The sequence below is a fragment of the Medicago sativa genome, chromosome 8 (assembly GCF_051527215.1).
Source record: "Medicago sativa cultivar Bolivia chromosome 8, Bolivia_mono, whole genome shotgun sequence".
Taxonomy (NCBI): Eukaryota; Viridiplantae; Streptophyta; class Magnoliopsida; order Fabales; family Fabaceae; genus Medicago; species Medicago sativa.
This window is the reverse complement of record NC_140756.1, coordinates 94,256,505-94,277,276: the sequence shown is the minus strand read 5'-3', so window position 1 is coordinate 94,277,276 and position 20,772 is coordinate 94,256,505. Positions and strand designations below refer to the sequence as shown.

General features: G+C 34.0%; 3 protein-coding genes across 10 annotated transcripts; all 3 read left to right on the top strand.

Moving 5' to 3' along the window:
* Positions 1-1,392: 1,392 nt before the first annotated feature.
* LOC146903591 (uncharacterized) lies at positions 1,393-9,657 on the top strand. Of its 5 annotated transcripts, none has more exons than XM_085739086.1 (14): positions 1,393-1,634; positions 2,018-2,126; positions 2,809-2,890; positions 3,014-3,117; positions 3,254-3,380; positions 3,675-3,769; positions 4,354-4,477; positions 5,441-5,521; positions 5,715-5,813; positions 5,917-6,096; positions 6,800-6,937; positions 7,017-7,088; positions 8,107-8,244; positions 9,196-9,657. In XM_085739086.1, the coding sequence occupies exons 2-14, from the start codon at positions 2,086-2,088 to the stop codon at positions 9,421-9,423; spliced, it is 1,509 nt and encodes a 502-aa protein (XP_085595212.1). In that variant the 5' UTR covers positions 1,393-1,634; positions 2,018-2,085; the 3' UTR covers positions 9,424-9,657. The 5 variants fall into 5 exon arrangements, with proteins under 5 accessions (XP_085595212.1, XP_085595214.1, XP_085595211.1 ...); XM_085739088.1 differs by having other exon boundaries at positions 1,898-2,126; XM_085739085.1 differs by having other exon boundaries at positions 1,393-1,630; positions 2,809-3,117.
* A 302-nt stretch (positions 9,658-9,959) lies between these two features.
* LOC146903590 (PKS-NRPS hybrid synthetase cheA-like) lies at positions 9,960-13,622 on the top strand. Its single transcript, XM_085739083.1, has one exon. It carries the CDS (start codon positions 10,796-10,798, stop codon positions 13,463-13,465), a length of 2,670 nt encoding a protein of 889 aa, XP_085595209.1. The 5' UTR covers positions 9,960-10,795; the 3' UTR covers positions 13,466-13,622.
* Positions 13,623-15,160: 1,538 nt separating this feature from the next.
* On the top strand, positions 15,161-18,784 carry LOC146903589 (snRNA-activating protein complex subunit-like). Of its 4 annotated transcripts, none has more exons than XM_085739407.1 (7): positions 15,161-15,567; positions 15,662-15,811; positions 15,918-15,999; positions 16,087-16,203; positions 16,337-16,462; positions 16,535-16,795; positions 18,253-18,784. In XM_085739407.1, exons 1-7 carry the CDS (start codon positions 15,236-15,238, stop codon positions 18,535-18,537), a joined length of 1,353 nt encoding a protein of 450 aa, XP_085595533.1. In that variant the 5' UTR covers positions 15,161-15,235; the 3' UTR covers positions 18,538-18,784. The 4 variants fall into 4 exon arrangements, with proteins under 4 accessions (XP_085595533.1, XP_085595531.1, XP_085595532.1 ...); XM_085739405.1 differs by having other exon boundaries at positions 15,906-15,999; XM_085739406.1 differs by having other exon boundaries at positions 15,659-15,811.
* The last annotated feature ends 1,988 nt before the right edge of the window (positions 18,785-20,772 follow it).

Below are 20,772 nucleotides of genomic sequence, written 5' to 3'. Positions count from 1 at the left end.
AAAAGTTGTGATTGTAAATTTTATATAGACTAAAAGTCTAAGGAAAATTTCAGAGTGAATAAAATGAAAAGTCAGTACATTTATAAAGACTAAAAATAAAAGCTAACGTACATAACCAATCCATTAACTAATTATGAGTTTTCAAGTTGGTCCCATAAATAATTTTTGTTTCAATTTGGTCAAGTTTCCTCCATCCACCAAATAAGTCAATTCCATTAAATCTTATGAAAAACGTTAACATTCACCCCTAGTTCACCATCTTCATAATCAAACCTTCGCATTTTTCATCCAAACCCAGAAGAAGAAGAAAAACACTCAAAAATTAAACTCGAAACTAACAAAATAACTAAATGCTTAAAATAGAGGACTTATCCAACCCGCTTATGGCTATAAATGCCAATCTTAAAAGCATTCTCAAGACATGACCTAAACAGATTTTTATTAAAAAATATTTTAAATAAATATATGCTACTTACCCGTAAAAAGGTATAGTATTTAATTAAGACAATAATGCTTTTCTTACTCAATGGAATTGTTAAAAGAATTTTTTAATTTTCTCATCAAGTAACTTAATGACTAAAAATTCACCTTTTAAAATAAATAAATAGGTTGTTTGAAATATACCATAAAAAAAAATGTTTGAATCTTGTTGGTGACTTATACCATAATTTGATGTTGACATTCCTTTTGTGTTTGTTTCTCTGCCACTTCTTTTACGGAGAAAATAAAGTCGCTTGACTATATATAATTCAATTTTAGTTTTTCTTTTAAAAATAAAACAAGATGTTTGGAATTCGAACACAACTTTTACGTATACTCTATCCGTCTGTCTCAAAATAATTATCTTTTTAACATTTTTTTAAATATTATTTTTGACAAAAATAAATAATATTCATTCATTCAAATCGATAAAGTACATCGATACAATACAAATTCGAAATTGCTAACAACAAAAATGATGAATTAGTGAACAAACTTACATAATCCTTGTTAATAGCATAAAACGACAAAATATCTATGCATACAAATATGGCTATATTCAAGTCTCCAGAATACTTATGTCCACATATCTTTTCTCAAAATAAGTGTCACTTTAGAATATCAATGCTACATTTATTATTTTTTTCCCACCATTATACTCTTATTTATTGAATTTTATCCAATTTAACCACTCTACTAACTATAACTAATAAATTTCCCTAAAAAAAAACTATAACTAATAAATGTATTTTAGTAAATAATATTAATTTGATCATCAAAATTAATACAATTAATCAATTTTTAAAAATTAAACAATTTTTATTAAGAGTATTATATCATGCAATGTTTATATGAAGCTAAACATTGCAATCTTACACCATGTTTTTATTAACATAACATAACATGAAACATAAGAAATAAAAAAGAATAAATTGATAAGAGGGAAAGAAAGGACAGCTGGCTGAGGTGTTTGGTGTTCTTGGAATTGAATTGGTGTGTCTGTGAATCTTTGAAAGTAGCAGATAACAACATCAATACAAATCTTGTTTTCTGTTCATTCCTCTCTAACCATACTTCTTCTCAGCTTATTTGGTGGTGGTGGTAGCTTAGCTCAGACTTTGGCCCACCCTTTTCATTTCATTTCATTTCGTTAAGTAAGTAAAGTTGTTTTTTTTTACTTTCTTTCTTTTCCTTTTTTGTCTGTTCCCAAGCCAAGAAAGATTAAAGTCGAAAATGTGCGTCAATTTTTCATCATTTGGGATCTCATCTCATCTCTGATATTTGCGTGTCTCCATATTTCATAAACTTGCTTGTTCACAATCATTGCTGTCAATGTCATACTACTTTTAAGGGAACGCCATTTGGATCTGAAACTACTACTTTTTCATTTTTCGGGATTCTTTTAAACTTCTCACAGGAATTGGACATTTATAGCTTAGCTTGAGTTCAACTTCATAAATACTACCAATTTGACTTTTTGAGTTGTGAAGAAAGAGAGATTGGAGAATTTTATTATATTTGTGTGTGTTTCTTACAGACTTCACTCTAACTGTAAGCTAAGCTCATTCATTTCATGACGCCAAGTGGCTATAAGATAGATACAAGATGATTGAGCAATTCATCAATTTCGTTATTCGCCCTCCCAGGTATTATTATTCTTTTTTATTCATCAAATTTGGATTGCCTTATTTGAGCAGCTTATCTTATGCCATAAGTTTTGTGAGATTGTTTGGAAGAACTTATGAAAACAGCTTATGACAGTTTCATAAGCTTTTTTCAACTTATTTTCCTAAGTCCTCCAATATAGCTTATTAAAATACCTTACAGCATACACAAAACACAATTTAACGTTATTTTATCCTTTGCTATAAAATAGCTTATGCAAGCTTATACATAAGCTCTTATCATGATAAGCGCTTGTGCTATAAGTAGTTTATCCAAACAAGTTAATATGATGTTTCTTTCTTCACTAAGAGGTCAATAGGGACGTAAGTTTTTGAACTATTATGTTTATCTTCTTTTGATTTGGTTGAAATTCTTTTTATACTGTGCTCAAACTGAACATGGTTCAAACCCCATACTATTTCAAAAAGTTTTGGTTATTGTTCAAGAATATGTTCCAACAATCTTCAAAGAACCATGTTAGATAGTTCTCATTATAGACGTCAACTATTGTTTTTTTTTTTTTTATTTTTTTCTCTGCATTTAATTATTGTAAACAATCATATAAGTGCCTCAACATCCATTTCTCAAGTCTCAACATGTGATCATATTTCATCTTGCAAATTGAGTTACAGTTTGGGTGTTTATACTTTGCCACATACACAGGGCGGACTATAACCCGGATCAGTATCTGTGGGAAAAGGAATTCTCTCTTGCTGGTAGAACCTACCAAAGGCAGGATTTAGAGGCAAGTATCGAGTATTTATTTTATGGGTTGTTGCAATTATTGTTGCCTATATATGGAAGGTACATCACGATTCCAATTGTTTGCGTATGTACTGCTAGATTTATCTATTTTGTAATTGTGCAGCTCAAGAATGCCAGAGGCTATACCTTGAAGTGTAGTCATTATCTCCCTTTTCCTTTTCCTGAAGATACTTCTCTTCCTTGTGTTATATATTGCCATGGAAACAGGTATGTGTTACTTTTATGGCCACTGCTATTGGTTCTGAATTATGATCATAAATATTATTTTTTGAACATTTACTTCATCAAAATGACATAGTCTTTGTTCCCCTTTTGATATGTGTACTTGTGTTAAATGATGCAGTGGATGTAGGGCAGATGCCAATGAAGCGGCTGTAATTCTCTTGCCATCAAATATTACTGTTTTTACCCTTGACTTCTCGGGGTCAGGCTTATCTGATGGAGACTATGTCAGCCTTGGTTGGCACGAAGTAAGTTACCTCTTTGTGAATGTGTTTATTTGTTCGATTAATTACACAAATACTACTGTTTTTACCCTTGTCTTCTCGGGGTCAGGCTTATCTGATGGAGACTATGTCATATTATCCTTAGTTGGCTTGAAGTAACTTGCCTCTTTATGAATGTGTTTTTTGTGTAATTAATTTCTGTATTTTATTATTGCATATTTCTGTAGATTGTAATGCTTTGTCTAGTTGAATGTTACCGTTACAATTTCACGTGCAAGAGATTTTTAGACTCCTTTTGACCATTCCTTTGTGTGGTAGAAAGATGATCTGAAGATTGTGGTGTCGCATTTGAGGAGCAACAAACAAATATCCCGTATAGGTTTATGGGGGAGGTCAATGGGCGCAGTTACTAGGTATTACATCTTCTAATGAATTTTTTAAAATTGATTTTTTCATCAAAAGTTAGATAGAAATATATATGGCATTTGATAGAACATTATTGCATCGTTTGGTCTATGCAACCAACCCCACTTAGTGGGATAAGTTTTGGTGGTTGTTGTTGATTTTATTAAGAATTTATGCTGTTTTGGTACTTTTATAATTTCTACATGTATCTCACCAAGAAAAGAAAGGACCTCAATGGGTGATTTTCACATATTGTTCTAACATAATTCCACTAAAGTTTTCTGTCAAGGGTGTTGTCAACATCTATTTCTCTCCATGCATCTTTGTGGACAAAACTGTTGAGGCATTCCTGTGTTTGAAACAAAAATATTTTTTAAACATTTTATAAATCGGAAAAACATAAAGCGGGAAAGAACTGATGTTTTTTTTTTTTTTAAACTTTTTAATTTGTATTTTCATAAGTTTTGATAGTTCAAGATACTGAGTGTTGCAGTATCTTGCACTCCTTACATTTTCTCTGTATACATGTTAATTATGAGCAGACTTATAAACAAAGAATATCTAATGTTCACTTTGCTTTTGTGGGATTTAGCCTTCTTTATGGAGCCGAAGACCCTTCTATTGCTGGAATGGTATTGGATAGCGCCTTTTCAAACTTATATAATCTCATGATGGAGCTTGTGGACGTTTATAAAATCCGGCTTCCAAAGTTCACGGTACTCTCTCTGTCTGTGTGTGTGTCTGTGCGTGTATCCCTGTGTGGATGCCAAGTATTGCCAACTCCCTTTATTGTAAAAGACTTGAAAATTATTGCATTGTTGTAACTGCATCTTAATATGCTGTTAATTTGTATTGTAATTTGTAAACATTCTTCATAAGTTGTTGCTGGAATCTGGAAGAGCTTAAGTTATTCTAGCCTCTAGCTTGTAGGACTTGGTGTGTCAGCAAGTTTTAATTTAATAATTTCCTTTTTGTTAAGATGGAAAGTAAAGAAAAAGGAATCCCTAGGATTGAAGAATATACTTAATTTTGATTAAGATTTTATTTTGGATCTAGGGTTTCCTCTCATAATTATAGCTCTTTTTTACTAGGAAATTGTTAAAACAAAAGTTGGGGAATTATTAATCATGACAAGTTTGGCGTTAATTAATAAAGAATATACTTTTATTTTGCATGGTTGTTTTTAAGGGGTTGTCACAGGATGCATTATTTATGAATAAAAAAATTAGAGCTAGCAAAGCCGAGAGTTTCAACTAGTATCATGTATAATTAGGCCAAAGCTGGGAATTTCAACTACCACAATGCATAAAGATTTTTTTTTTTTTTGGGGTCATGAACTATTTTTTAAGCTGTAGGTGTAGGTTGTCCCACATATTTTGATTTTCAGCTCGACTGTCCAAATTGGTATACAACTATATATGCATTGGATTTACTTTTAGGTTTAGCTGTGTTTATCTTGATTTTAGTTGACTTTATGTCCGTGTATTGTTTGATTGAATGAATGAACTGGATCTGCGAAGTGTATTGTTTTGCCTAGTTTGCGTGATTTTATAACTTTTATGCTGGTTACTTTTGAGCAACATGGATCTAAGCTAAATAGTAAAGACCTATAGCTGTCAGTTAGAATTGTCTAGTATGTTTGTTAAGTCGGATATTTTGTTGCATTTTCTCCCAATTAGGTTAAAATGGCTGTACAATACATGCGGCGGGTTATTGAGAAGAAGGCAAAGTTTGATATTATGAAATTGAACTGTGTTCTGGTAAGCATTAATTGTGCATCTTTTTTAAATTAAAACATTATGAACACATTTATGTAGACCTTCATCGATCATATTTTGTTTTCATCATGAATGACGAATCTAACCACAATAGGCTTTATTCAGGTTAAACGAATTGCTTTTAAAGTCATTTCTTTCCATTTCTATCTTAAATTAATGCTTTTAAAGCGTACAGGTTGCTCCGAAGACATTCATTCCTGTTTTATTTGGACATGCAAGTGATGACAAATTCATTCAGCCGCATCACTCTGATCTCATCTCAGAATCCTATGCGGTATTAATTTAATACAAATATCTGAATTTGTTATTTTCTAAAGCAGCTGCATTTTGTTCTCCTTAATAGCCAAAATATCTAACTTCTGTTTATGAATTTGTAGGGTGATAAAAATATCATTAAATTTGATGGCGACCATAATTCCTCCCGGCCACAATTCTTTTATGATTCAGTTTCCATTTTCTTCTACAATGTCCTCCGTCCTCCTCAAGTCTCTATTGCTGAAAAGCTCGAGAAATATTATGATTTAGGGGATTTGAAACTTGGTTCCGGTGTGGATGAGGTATTTAACTTTAGAATTTCTTGTCTTGATTTCCTGCTCACTTAATTATGTTCTTCGTGTAACCCAAAAAAAATTATGTTCTTTGTATTATTGCACCCTCCACACTACTAGTTATTCAGTGCTTTCTTCACTTTATTAATTGCAGAATATGATCAGAATAGCAAACGAAATCGATAATAAATATTGATTTATATTGAAGTATTAGCTGCACTTATGAGAAGCCTGGTCCTCAAAGAATTTAGTTAAATGTTTATTTTATTTGTGAACTAACGAAATGGTAATATTTAAGTTATATGGCTTGAGAAAAACTAATCAGAATAATAAAATTGAAGATATTAACTTGGTGACACTTTTTTCGAACCATAATTTTACCTTGCTCAAGATCAACAAAATGGAAAAACAAAAAAAAGGTGATAAGATACCTAGCCTTAACTTGCCTGAAACCTCTAATCATGTCTGGGGCGGATCGATGATAACTAGCGCTCAATGTTTCAACTTCCATTTCAGTTTTTGGAAACATTATCATGATTATATATGGTTATAAATAAATTTTTGTTAGATCATATTAATGTTACCATAAATTATTATTGTTACTTTTTTGTGGCATTGTTTTATATTAGTATGGTTTTAGGTTTTTTGACTTAGAAATATTATGATAGTGTTATTTGAAGAACAGAAACTAATTTTCTCTTTTTCATGCTAGAGCGTATTATACGAGATTCTCTCTAGTCTGCGGTCTGCAACTACTGATGCTGCAAGTTCATCTTCTACATTTCCAACAATATCTGCAACAAAATCAGTTAGCGAACTTCTTTCAGAAGTTGCTCCCCTGACTGATGTAGTAGGGTGCCTTAACCTTCTGTCTATTTTTTTCTTCCAAAAAAACTTTCTATTTAGTTTATCCATTACTTATAATGTAGGCACCCTTGCTTGAAGATGAAACTACAGATGACAATGATGGAATTGGCCCTGATGAAGCCGCAAGTGTGCAGGTTATCTTTATAGAATTGTCTGTGAAATTAAGAAATGGTCCAGGAATTTTATTTTACATGTAGGTTTCAGTATTGAAAGCAATCAGTGCACTTTAAAATCTACACGAGAGGAATGCTAGTAACACACTCTTATGGACATTCTTTTGGTTCATTTTCTAATATAGTCAATTTATTCACCTCAAATTGCAAAGTTCTTCAAAATATGTTGACTATTTAAGTAATGAACGAATCGCAAAGTGTGTTTTAAGAGTGTATCGAAATGATTCAGCTGCCAACATTCCTCCTACACATTGAACGGTGCTTTTGACTGTGAGAGCACTTACCTACTGTACCTTTGCTAGTATTTTATTTACTAAACCGATTTCGTGAATTATATTTTATTTATTTATTTTTTTGAAAAAACTGCAAATGCAATTTTAAGGTTACTTTCGGAATGGGAACTATTATACACTGAACTGATAGACAAAGTTCGAAGAGTGGCTAGTGGATAAAAACTTATTGACTAAATTAACTGCCTTTGAGATTAACTTTTCTTAATTTAGAATATTTTAATCTATAATTTCATTTATAGTAACTTCTTTTTTCAGAACTTTCTTACGTTAAAATTATATTCTTCATAAACAATTATGTGCGCCTACAAGGATTTTTTCACAAGTGAAGAACTATTTACTTTTAAATTCAGAATCTCCCCACTACTCTAAAAACTAAGTCTTGATTGAATGGGTAAATTATTTCATTAGTAGACTTTTTGTGGCTAGAATTGAGTAGTTTATTATAAGAAAAGGACTTACCCTGATCAACAGATCATAGTTATAGTTGTGAAGAGATTTTAAGTGTTGTTTTACTCTGGAATCGTCCATGTCTTTGTTAGCTTTATGTAAGCCTGGCCTGGCTTTCTTATGTCGTTGATGACATCATTTTGGTTTGAAGTTAAAATTGACAAGTGTGGAGACTCAGTCCACATTTTTATAATTTTAGCATATTCCTTCACTTGAACTTGACCATTAATGACTTTTAGGGCAAGCTAAATGGCCAGATTGAAGATTGTTGCTCATATACAAGCTCAAATAGAGAAAGTTGGGGCAGGTGTTCTTCATTAGGAGGCAGTGATCAAGAATTTTGTGCAGATTTAAGTGCTGATGATAAGCTCTCTCAGGTATTCTCTCTCTGCTTTATTCATTACTAGCAACATTTAATATTCCACATTTTCCCAATCTTCACCTTACCCTTTGTAGAAACTCAAGGAGAATATGATAAATATTTGTATATTCATTGTGTGTTTCAAGTACAAGAAAGTTGTCCTAAAGACTAATTACTCCTAACATAATTACAATATAATTACAATAAATAGAGAATTATAATATATCTTAACACCCTTCATTAACCTACTTAAGTGAGTTAGAGGAGAAACTAATTAGTAGACCATGAAATATATATAAGCAAGGCCAACCAAATTTAGGTCCAAAACTAAAAAAGGAAAAAAAAAAAAAAGGACACCAAGGGAATAGGTAATATTGACCAAGGGTAAGATGGTAAATTGACATCATGGCTATAAATAGGAGATAGCAAGGTTAGAAATCAGAGTTCACAAAATTTGCGGTTCTCTATCACCACAAACTTCACCCCTTCACGCCACAAATCACCATTTCTCAAATTCTCACTTTTCTTCAACAAAATACCGTGGTAAAACCACAAACAAGTAGAATTTTCAGCAACTCGTTCCATTCCAAGTGTGAAGAAGCTTATTTACTGAAGATGGAAGATCAACGGAGGTTAGGGTTTCAAGAATAGAAGATGTAGAAATTGGGGGAAAGGCTAAAAGTTTCTTTGAAGTCAAATATTGATTTAAGATTTTATTTGTAAAGCTTAATTTAACTTTGAAAGTTTTATGTAAGATTTTAAGTGTGTGAAAGAAAAATCTTCGACATGTTTCCGCATTTGAGAAAAAATACTTTAAGCTCCCTCTCTAAAAATGAGGCGTTATACGACAGATGTATATTGAAAATGATTCTCAAAGTGACAGTAATTTGCCTGCTAGTTTATATAGGGTTCTGTTTTCTGTGCCACTCATGTGTATTTATTGCTAATTCATTATTTGTCATGTCAGAATACTGTGAAGGTATTTGCAACACCTTTGCGAAGTATGAAAGAGAAATCATCAGACTCAAAAGAAGATGAAAAGAAGCCGAAGAAGGGTAAAAAGAAGAAGAAAAAAGCTGAAACGGTTGCAAAGAAACCAAAGAGTGACAGATTTGAGAAGCTGGAGGCTCTCAGCAGACGCTTGCGGCTTTGTCTTCTTAAGGGATCAACCCATCGAAGAAACAAGTCATCTTGACCTCTTTTGTATATCATATCATAATCTTCCAATAGTCAATCTAATTGTAATGTTCTTAAAACACAAATTTCGTGTGTAGGTTGTGAGTAGTGTAGTTATAGAAGCATGACTAACTCATTTTTAGGAATTGCCAAATATTGGTTTCTGATTGGCCTTCATTTCGCTGTTATCATTATTGACTGTGAACATGACTAACTCATTTTAGGAATTGCCAAATATTTGGCTTGTTAGCAAGAGTGCGCCCCCATTGATAGGATCCATCATGTTGCTTGCTAATGTTCCTCACGCTAGAATAAAATCTATCAACTAACCAGCTGCTTGCATAAAGTTGTAGACTTAAACTAGGAACATTCATTGCCTGATGTCGTTTGCCTGCCAGCAACAATCAAATTAGAAAAAGTAATACATGAATAATGCTGTAGTATGAAATTTAATGCTTACCGGAAAGAAGAACGAGGCGTACATGCACATGTTATATGGGAGTAAACAAAATCTGTTAAAATCAGGTCTGGCTCAAGGGTAAAGCTATCAGAAAGTTGCTTTTTTGACAAGGAATACTTCCAATTGACACATGGAAATTACTTTAAAGCCCCTGGCGGTAGTTAACTACCGCTGGAAGATACGTCGGCTGTTAACAGCCGCTGGGACCCAGCGGTTGTTAACTACCGCTGGTGTCTTTCCCCCCAAAACCAGCAAACTTCTACCTCACCTATTCATTCATCACCTTACATCACCAATACCATACCCAAAAAATCCCCATTTCAAAAAAATTTTGTCAAAATCTTGGGTCCAAATCATTGCTGATGGATTGCTAGGACGTTTCTACACACAAAATGCATCAAAGAACAGGTATTACAACGTTAAAATCCATTGCATTTGATTCATTTTTCTGGTTTTTTTTTTGCACTGACACGCGTTGTAGCGGCAGTTAACTACCGCTAGGAGTGAGCGGCTGTTAACTGCCGCTGGACACTTAAGAAAATTTTGAAAAATTTTCTGCAGTAGCTACTGCCACTACAATGTTTTTCCCATTTTTTTTTCTTTTGTTTTTTTTTTTGTTTGTTTATGTTAATATATGATATTAGATAGATGTTTATTAATTAGTTTAGTAATTGCATGTTGTTTATTTATAGATAATGTTTGAGAAAAAAGCAACTTTCTTATTCCTTGTCAAATAAGCAACTTTTTTTGTTGTTTATTTATAGATAATGTCGATTCCATTAAGGTTGAAGCTCCCGCTAAGGTCGAAGTCTCCGTTAAAGTTGAGGCTTCAAGCGTCAATTCCGATGTGGACACGGCTCATTTCTTTTCAACCCAAGACACATGGAAAGATAAAAACGAATTGCTTGGTTGGGTCCGTTGACAAGCAAATATGGCTGGATTTACGGTTGTCATTAGAAGATCTTGTGAAGGAAGAAATGCTATGTTGGAGTTGGTTTGTGAACGGAGCGGCGAGCACAAAGTACCGAAGACAAAAGTGAAGCATGAAGGAATGGGATCAAGAAAATGTGGGTGTTTGTTCAAGGTGCGTGGATATGTCGTTAGGGAAGACAATGGTTGGAAATTGGCTATTCTTAATGGCGTTCACAACCATGAGATGGTTCCGTATGTAGCAGGGCACCTTCTTGCCGGAAGATTAACGGAGGACGACAAGAAGATTGTACATGACTTGACCGATTCTTCGGTGAAACCAAAAAATATTTTGACAAACTTGAGGAATAAAAGGAAAGAGACCATGACAAATATCAAGCAAGTCTACAATGAACGTCATAAATTCAAAAAGGCAAAAAGGGGTGACTTGACGAAGATGCAATATCTAATCACAAAGTTGGAAGAGAATGGATATGTTTATTACGTAAGAGAAAAAAATGAAAGTAAAACCGTTCAAGACATATTTTGGACTCATCCAACTTCGGTAAAGTTGTTTAACACTTTTCCTACTGTTTTGATAATGGATTCCACGTACAAAACCAACTTGTATAGGATGCCATTGTTTGAAATAGTTGAAGTCACCTCAACCTATTTGACATATTCGGTTGGTTTTGCATTTATGACGTCCGAGAAGGAGCATAACTTTACTTGGGCTTTGCAAATGTTGCTTAAACTTCTTGGACCAAAAAGTGATATGCCTAAGGTGGTAGTGACCGACAGGGACACGGGTATGATGAATGCCGTAAACAATGTTCTCCCCAGTAGTAGTGCAATACTTTGTTATTTCCATGTTGGCAAAAATGTTAGATCAAGAATCATCACCGATTGCAAAGTTAAACAAAACGTTGTTGTGGTGGATGGCGAAAAGAAGATTGTCGACGAGGAGAAGCATAGTAAGTTGGTTGATACCATATTTGATACATGGGAAAAATTGGTTGAATCTCCTACTCAAGAGTTATATGCGGCTAATCTAGTGGAATTCCAAGATGCTTGTAAGGATCATCCAAAGTTTCTTAACTATGTTCAAGAAACCATATTGAACCCTTTTAAGGACAAACTAGTGAGGGCATGGACGGACCTTGTGTTACATCTTGGGTGTAGGACCACGAATAGAGTTGAAGGAGCTGATGGTGTGGTGAAGGAATATTTGTCCACCTCCAAGGGTGATATGGGTACTTGTTGGCATAAAATTGATGAGATGTTGGCAAACCAATTTGGGGAGATACAATCATTGTTTGGTAGGAGCGTTACGGTCTTGAAACATCGATACAAAGATGTCACTTTGTACTCCGGGTTGGGTGGTCACGTGTCTAGACAAGCCATGAATTTTATTTTTGTGGAAGAAGAGCGTGCTAGGAGAACCTTGTGCATTGAGAAGAAAACTTGTGGTTGTGTTCAAAGGACATCGTATGGCCTACCTTGTGCATGCTTCATTGCTATGAAAATCCGTCACAACATGCCCATTCGATTGGATGAGATACACCCACATTGGCATAAGTTGTACATGGGTGAAGAACAAAGTAATGAAGATTTGTTTTCGGTCGCGGAGGAGTGGCATGGTATCCAAGAACGTCTCCAAAGAGTTCCGTTCCAAATGAAACTAGAAATCAAAGAGGCATTGCGGTTGTTAGCGTTTCCGGAGACCACATTGTTGTCACCACCTCCAAGAAAGGTGGCAACCAAAGGAGCTCCCAAAAAAATCAAAACCACACGTGGTAGGATTCCATCTACGCGGGAGACTATTGATTCTCAACATCCGGAAAGTCAATCTTCACCACGAAAAAAATCTTCACAAACTAAAAGGAAAGGTGCTCGCATTGGCATTTCTCCGGTTCCAGTTCCTAAGCCTAGCTTGGTTTCAACAAGTTATGATCCATCCAATCCTATCTATTACATGCCAAAATTCATGATACCATCCATTGAGAGAGTTATGGATGTTATTGGTGACGGGCATTGTGGGTTTAGGGCTATAGCGGAAGCCTTGGGTTTGACGCAAGAAAGTCATGTTATGGTGCGGAGAGCACTTATTCAAGAGTTAAAAGAGCATAGGAGCAAATACATTGAGGTGTATGCGAGCGAGAACCGTTACAACTACATCTTGGATGGATTGTATCCTCCCAAAAATCCTAGTAGCTTTGCACCTCCCGACAAATGGTTGACATTGCCGGATATGGGACACATCGTTGCATCATGTTACAATAGGCCGGTGTTAGAGATGACAACATGGAAAGACTACATCTCCGAGACTTTTTTCCCACTTAGAGGACGGCCTCCGGTTAACCCGAAAAGCAACATGATTTGCCTTGGTCTAATCCCTAATCATTTTGTCCTTCTTTCACTAAAAGATGGTTGCCCACTACCTCCAACATCCACGGAGTGGAGAAATCACAGGAGCGAAGAGGCGGCAACATGGGAGGATGAATTTTTGGATCAACACGATCGTTTCCAAACACTCATGGACATTGAGGTCAAAGAGATTCTGGTTCCACCAAAGGAGCCAACAAATGAAGATAATCCAATTATGTTTGATGACACTCCGGTTAAAGCAAACACCGAATTTGAAGACGTTCTGGAACATTTAGATGATTTGCTTTTATTAGATGAAATGTGACACTTTTTGGTCGGTGTTAATCCGTTTTTTGGTTGATACGCGCCGACATATTTTTTTTGGATATATAATTTAATGACCAATTTTTGGGGGTGATATAATGTAACTAACCTTCAACTATTTATATGTATATCAATATATTTGAGTTTCGCATTTATTAGTAATTAATGTACATTACGTGTAATGTTTTGCATAATGTGGAAAATTTGATGAATTTCAAACAATTGTTAAACGTTAACGCATTATCGGTTTGGTGTAATGTAACCGAATAATTGATAAACTATTAAATGTTGATGTTTATGATTGCTGGATGTTGTTGTTTCTGTTTCATTTAATGCGGAATTGCTGTTTGAAATTACAGGTACAAACAGGCCAAAATGGCTGGAAAAACCAGTTACAGACTGCACTGGTTCTGTAACTGGTGTGAGCGGTTGTTTACAACCGCTGGGTATCAGCGGTAGTTAACAGCCGACATGTTTACCAGCGGTAGTTAACTACCGCCAGGGTCATTAGGGTCATTTCCATGTGTCAATTGGAAGTATTCTATGTCAAAAAAACAATTTTCAAGCTATCAGAGCCCTCGCTTAACCCAGCAAAAAAACATTTTCCAACAAAAAGGCCTCATGTATAGTGTCACATTTAACTTATTTCAATAGCGACAAAAAAAGACGATATATTTATAGAGACAAAAAAACTTATCTGTCATTTTTAATACTTATATATAGTGTCACATTTAACTTATTCCAATAGCGATAATGAAATTTGTTGACGAAAGACATTTAGAGTACTATTGTTTTTTTGGTAGTGTAGAGTACTATTGTTTAAAAACAAATTAGAATGAAGAGCATCCACAATGGAGACCCTCAATTTTGAGGTCTTAAACGGGTTCCACATGGACACATCATTTTTTTATAATTTTTTAATAATAGTAGTACTTAATAGGTACTCCACCAATACAATGGAGACCCTCTAACAAAAGGTGTATATGGTATCAATAATTATTTATTTAAGAGACAATTATCTATTTTATAATATTAAATTGATTAAAATGTACAATGACAATGATTATTTTAAGAAAAAGTAATGTGGGGTCCATTTAAGCATTGAGGTCTTAAGTGAGACCATGAGTCCTAGAAGACCCTTAAAAACTGTCCACATTGAGGTACCTATTATGTACCAAATCATGTACCAAATCTTAAATGGTGAAGACCTCACCAACGTAGATGCTCTAAGGAAAAAAAAAAAGTTAAATATAATCTACCGAATTTTTATTATCTAGGTACAATTGGTTTAGCCATTAGGTAGTCCATCTACCATATCTGCCGTTGAAGTCTCTTCTTATTATGCCATTTTCCCATGGTGGAAAAATTAAGTCACTTTCTCACCTTAAACGTCACTCATCTCTTCATTATTCTCCTATTCTTTTTTTCATAGAGAGCATACTCAAGATTTATGAGATAGATTCAATAAAAAAAACATCATAAAATCAAATTATTAAACTGCAATTCCACTTCAAATTTTTGCTTCCTTCCTTCTAAATTCTGTTTTTTTTTTCCTTTCTTTCTTCTTAATCATTGAACCGGTTCGGTTTTTCAAAACCACCGAGTCGCCGGTTTTTTCCGGTTTTGAGCGAGCAGTTCAGGTTCACGGTCCGAGTTTTAAAAGTATTAACCAGGTAGAGGTACAGTTGAAACCGTTATCGAAATAAAACATGACACATGGATAAAATATTTTCCTTTATCGGCAATCGGCAGAAGAGAAGAAACAAGAATAATGGATGACGATGAATTGGAATTGGAATTGGAATGTTCAATTGGAATTGATGATCCTTCAATCTCAATTCCGAGGGGTGGACCCATTTACGTCTCCAATATGTCTGGCCCAATTGTTAGGGTTCCTCTTTTTCAGGATTCACTTCTTTCTCAACTTCACTCTCTGCAATCTCAATTACCTCCTGATTCGAATCATGATCATGATATTAGCGTCGATGATCTTAAAGTTTTTACTGAGGACCAGTTAATGGACATGGCTTTGAAACAACAACAAGTCTTTCAGGGTGAAAGAGACAACAATCAAAATCAACCTCCTAATGCTGCTGCAGCAGAGTTAGTCACTTCAATTACCCTCTTTTTTCATTATTATTATTATTATCTGTTATGATATCATTCATTAATTGATTACTGGATTTGGTTGCAGCAGGGGTCAGAATAACAAGCTCTTCAGGAGAAAGTCCCGTCGAACAAATAAACCCATTCTTGATAGTAATTGTAAAGAAAAGGTGGAGGAGGTTGTCAGAATCAAACACAAGCAGGAGGAAGATAAGGCACAAGTCACACTTCATTCATTTCAGTTAATATACTATTCTTTCTTACTCAATGAATATTCATTCATCATTCATTTTATTATGAGCTTTAGTCGTCCTGATTCACCTATCTTGCTTTAGTCCTGATTCCAGGATCAATCAATCTGCCAACAAATCAAAATCAATCAAAACTCAAAGGATGATGTCTCTTAGGTCCACAAGTTCTGCCACAAAGGTTCTCCTAAATTCTTACTATGCATTACTCCTCTTTTTTCCATCTTCATATTCCTTATCTTTCTTCTTCTTCTTTAATGTTTCACAGGTCAACACAATGGCTCTTCAGGAGCACATACCTGTGCAGGATTCAGAAGTTGTTCTCTCTATCGAGATTTACCATAATTTTCGAAAAGGTGTCAAGCTATCCAATGCCAAAAAAAAGGTATTCAATGCCATGCCTACATAATCAAAATAATAATTCTGTTCATTTTCAAAATGAATTTTGGATAACTACTATCATCAAAGTTAACATGTAGGTCCTCTGTTCTTTTTCTTTTTCTTTTTCTTTTGGGTAGACCCAAGAGCTGTTAGTTCTTGGTGGCCAGAACTTATCTGTATTGAGGGACAAGATCAATTGCTCAACGGACCAGGTTATGCAAAAAGCTGGCCAACATGACCCTTCTGGTTATTTTCTAATTGAGGTATGCACCTCTAGTCCCTCTTGTAACGAGATCACTATTTCTTCATCAAATCTGACGACCAGTTTCTTGCAGGATGTATTTTACACTGATTTGAGGGATCCATCTGCTATTGATTTGACCAGACCCATACTCGATTGGCTTCAAAACTCCAAGGAGGAGGCACAGAAGAAATGGGAATATATTATAAATGGGGAACTACAGCAAAAACAAAAGGCAATTGTCGGGGAAGCATCTGTATCACACTTGCCTCGTTTTGCATCTTTTGAGATGCACAAGATACATTTTTGTGATTTAGGTTTTCGGCTTGGTGCTGGATACCTTTATTGTCATCAGGTACTTTCTTTTATATGTCACAGGTTTATTGTTTTGTTGTTGCATTTTCCATTTTTTTAATTTTTTGCTTTAAATTTGGCACTGCTTATGAAATTTGTCTCATGGTAATTGAAAGGGAAGTTTGGCTGATGTTCTCCTATTTTACAATAGTACAATGCCTCTCAAGTGAAAAGGCAAAACTTCAATAATGTTTGATGCAATGATAGAATGGATTGTAAAAACCTTGTTCCGTCAAGCTCTGAGTGTTTTGTTTGGTTCCATCAATTTTGGTGTAACCAATGTTTCGCATTTTTTACTTTATGCTGTGTTCTGTTTTATTTTTAATTTGCATCAAACATAGTAAAGAATCCATATGTTTTGTTGTGTGCTCAGCACTACCTTTAAACAACATGGTTTAATATCCATAACTGTCGCTAGATCAAGATGTAAGTTCTCTTTAGATAAACATGTTCTTTAAGACATTGTTGGGAAGTTATAGGAGGAAGGGAGGGGAAAGGAAAGGAGAGGAGGGGACAGCCCCTACCTTGCATGTCTTTATTTTTCTTTAATTTTGGGGGTTAAAAAAAAATTGGGAAACTTTGGAGGGTTTTGAAAAATTCTCTAAATCCTTTCCATATTTTTATAATACTCCCAAAACAAAGAGAATACTAGTCATAAGTCTTGTTTTCTCCTCCAATCTTAAAACACTTCCAAACCTTGTTGGGTCCCCCCCCCCCCCCCCCACCCCCTCCCTCAAAACATATTCTAAGTGAGTAGCCATAGTGAAAGAATGAGACCATAAAAAAAGTAGCCATAGTGAAGTGACTATGTTAACATAATATATGCTAATCTTTTTTTCTGAGATTGAGGTGGAAGAATGAGACCTGCATGATTCAATTAGAAAAGCACGAGGTCATCTGTTAGAGCTGATCAGCTTGGGCCCTTGGTTCATATTGGATCCAAATAAGCCCATAGCGTGGAGAGTTTACTCTAGGAGGGGTAAAAGAGGGAAAAAGGGGTGACACTAAGTAAAATTGTGGCGTGGATGAGAGAAGTGAGATTGTAACCGTTTGTCCATAGTATAAGGAATGAAGACGTGGGTTGAGAGAGTATCCTAAGAATTTTGCAGTTAGATATGAGTAGTAAGCAATAGCTTCCTATAGGAGCTACGCTCTGGGCAGTTTAGGATTCTATTTCCTCGAATCTGCAAACATTCCAATTCCACCTATCATTCAATAATACAATTTTCATTATTCCACATATTTGTTTATTTTTCATTGCTTCTGAAAATTGGTTCCTAACACCATCATTGGCCAATATATAAATTAAAAGGAGATTATTTATTTAGCACTAGCAAACTTGAAAAGGGCTGTGTTTTCATTGAGACCTAACTACGATGGTGTTTGATGTGGCCAAATTTATAATTGTTTTCTTAGAAATTGGATCTTTAACGTGGCATGTTCTCTGTCTACTTGCAGGGTAACTGTACCCATACCTTAGTAATACGAGATATGAGGTTAATTCATGCCGATGATGTACAGAATTGGGCTGTTTATCCAATTGTCACTTTTCAACTGAAGATACGTTTTCAGAAATGCGGTGTTTGCAAAATATTCAGAGCTACAAAGGTCACTGTGGATGACAAATGGACACCAGACAACCCTTGTTATTTTTGTGATGAATGTTTTTCCCTTCTTCACCTAGCAGAGGATGGCTCTCCATCGTATACCGACTTCATAGAATATGATTATAACCATGATTAATTGTTGTTAGTCTTGGAGGGACACCTACTGGCGATTGAATTTTTCAAAGATCGCACTTTTTACAATAGTTTTGTTCAATTTAGATGCATATTTCAAAATCTTTGCTGCAACACGTATTTTGGATCAATAATTTGAAAAGCATTTCGTGGGATAATGCACCAGCGCTTATAGTCACACTATACTATGTACGAGACAATGTTTTCTTTTCTTCTATTATAAAAATAGTTTTGTTCTTATTTTTTTGGTAAAATTGGTAGTTAAAATACTCCTTCCTAGAGCATGTAGACTACATCAAGAAACCAATAAAAAAGCTCTTTATTTTTTTTTAGGGGAAAGAACCTCTTTATTTGTATTATTATTTATTTTATTTTTTTACAAACTCTTTATTTGTATTATTGTATATATAAGACCTAGTTCAATTTGTATAATATCGATATTGTTAGATTGTATTAGAAAATCAACAATTAGATTGCAAACTATTATTATATAGATTATGTCTAGAAATTCAGACATCAATCAAATATCAATTAATATGTTGACGAAATACATAACAATTAACACTTTTTTTTTTTAGAGAGAATTAACACATTTGATAAAAATTCATAAGATGTTGATTTTGATGCAGCTCATTAGCACATTAAAGGATATTTGACTAATGTCAAATTTTTAAACATGATCTATCTGACAGTAGCTTTTAATACAACGATGAATCTTGTAATAATTCCGTGGTAAAAAATTATCAAAAGTATCATATATTAAGTTTGACATCATGATGTTAATTGATTCTAATCCATATATGTAAATCAAAGATGGTGTTTTTTTTTGAGAAATCAAAGATGGTGTTATCTCCAAGTAAAATTGGTCTTTTTAGATCGAATTAAAATTGTGAGAAAGTTTGTACCAAAAGAAAATAAATAAGAGAGCATTTATCATTACTCTTAAGTATAGCCTAGTATTTGACATATGTGCTCTTGAGACGAACCAAAAGTCGTACAGTTTATCATTACTCATTTTGGATACTTTTTCTGTCCCAAAATGAGTGAACTAGTTTGACCATGTGTACTATTCACATAACTATTTGATAATTAAAAATATTAAATGTCAAAATTATGCATTGGAATATGTGAAACAATCAACTAGGTTAGATATTTTGGACGAAGGGAGTATATTGCAATAAAAGTAAATGATAAGGAAGTAATCTTGTACAACATACCGCGAAAACATTGAGATACTTGTCCAGATTCTTTTAAGGGGCAAATAATCTTTTTTCGTCTTGTGACGAGTAACTATAATAGCATCTCACTGTATAGAAAATATAATATCACGTGGACAACATTTTTTTATGTCAAGTAGCCTAGTTGATGTGGCTCACACATTTTAAATATGGAGAAGTGGGGAATCCGATGTTCGAACCCAAATCTTTGCATAATATTGTCCTTACAACTATCGGCTGAGTTGTGCTTACAGAACTGTGAAATATCATTTTGAGGAAGAATTAATACCATGTAAAAGTAATTAAGCAAAATTTTGTCACTCCAATTTTTTTAATTGTTGTTTGAAGGTTATTCATACATACTGAAATATAATAAATTGTTCTATCTCATGAGATTGTTTATTTTTTCTAATAATAAATTAACGATATGTTTTTGTACCAAACAAATAAATAAAAAATTGACGATAAGTTTGTAAAAAATAATTCATACAATTTTTAAAGAGGTTCTTATAAAAAGGAGCATGAGAAACTCAAGATTATCTTATATCTAAGAAGTATAGATGTAGTAATTTTTTTTAGGGAACAGATGTAGTAATTTTTTGTCACTTTTTTGGGTGCAAAATTTCTCTGCATCATGAAATTATTGGCGGATGTGAGCATCAACCATGCAAAATTGATCTGATTTTTCCATGCACATTACCTGCAGGCCAGAACTACATTTCCGTTGAGAAGACCATCGCTCTCAATGTGCAAGAAAACACATGGTATTTTCTTCAACCGATGACGATATGTGCACAAATAGGCATTACTAGAAAGTATGCCAAAATTGTGTGGATTTTTCAGCATGATGGAGATTGAATAAACCATTAATTTAGTCTATAAATTATCACAACCCTTTTAATTTAGTCTCTAAACTATGTAAATATAATAAATACTCTATGCGGACACATTTAGAAACAATTATTCCTTTTTCAGATTTACTGAATCATTGATGTATTTGGATTACAATAAATTCTAGATAC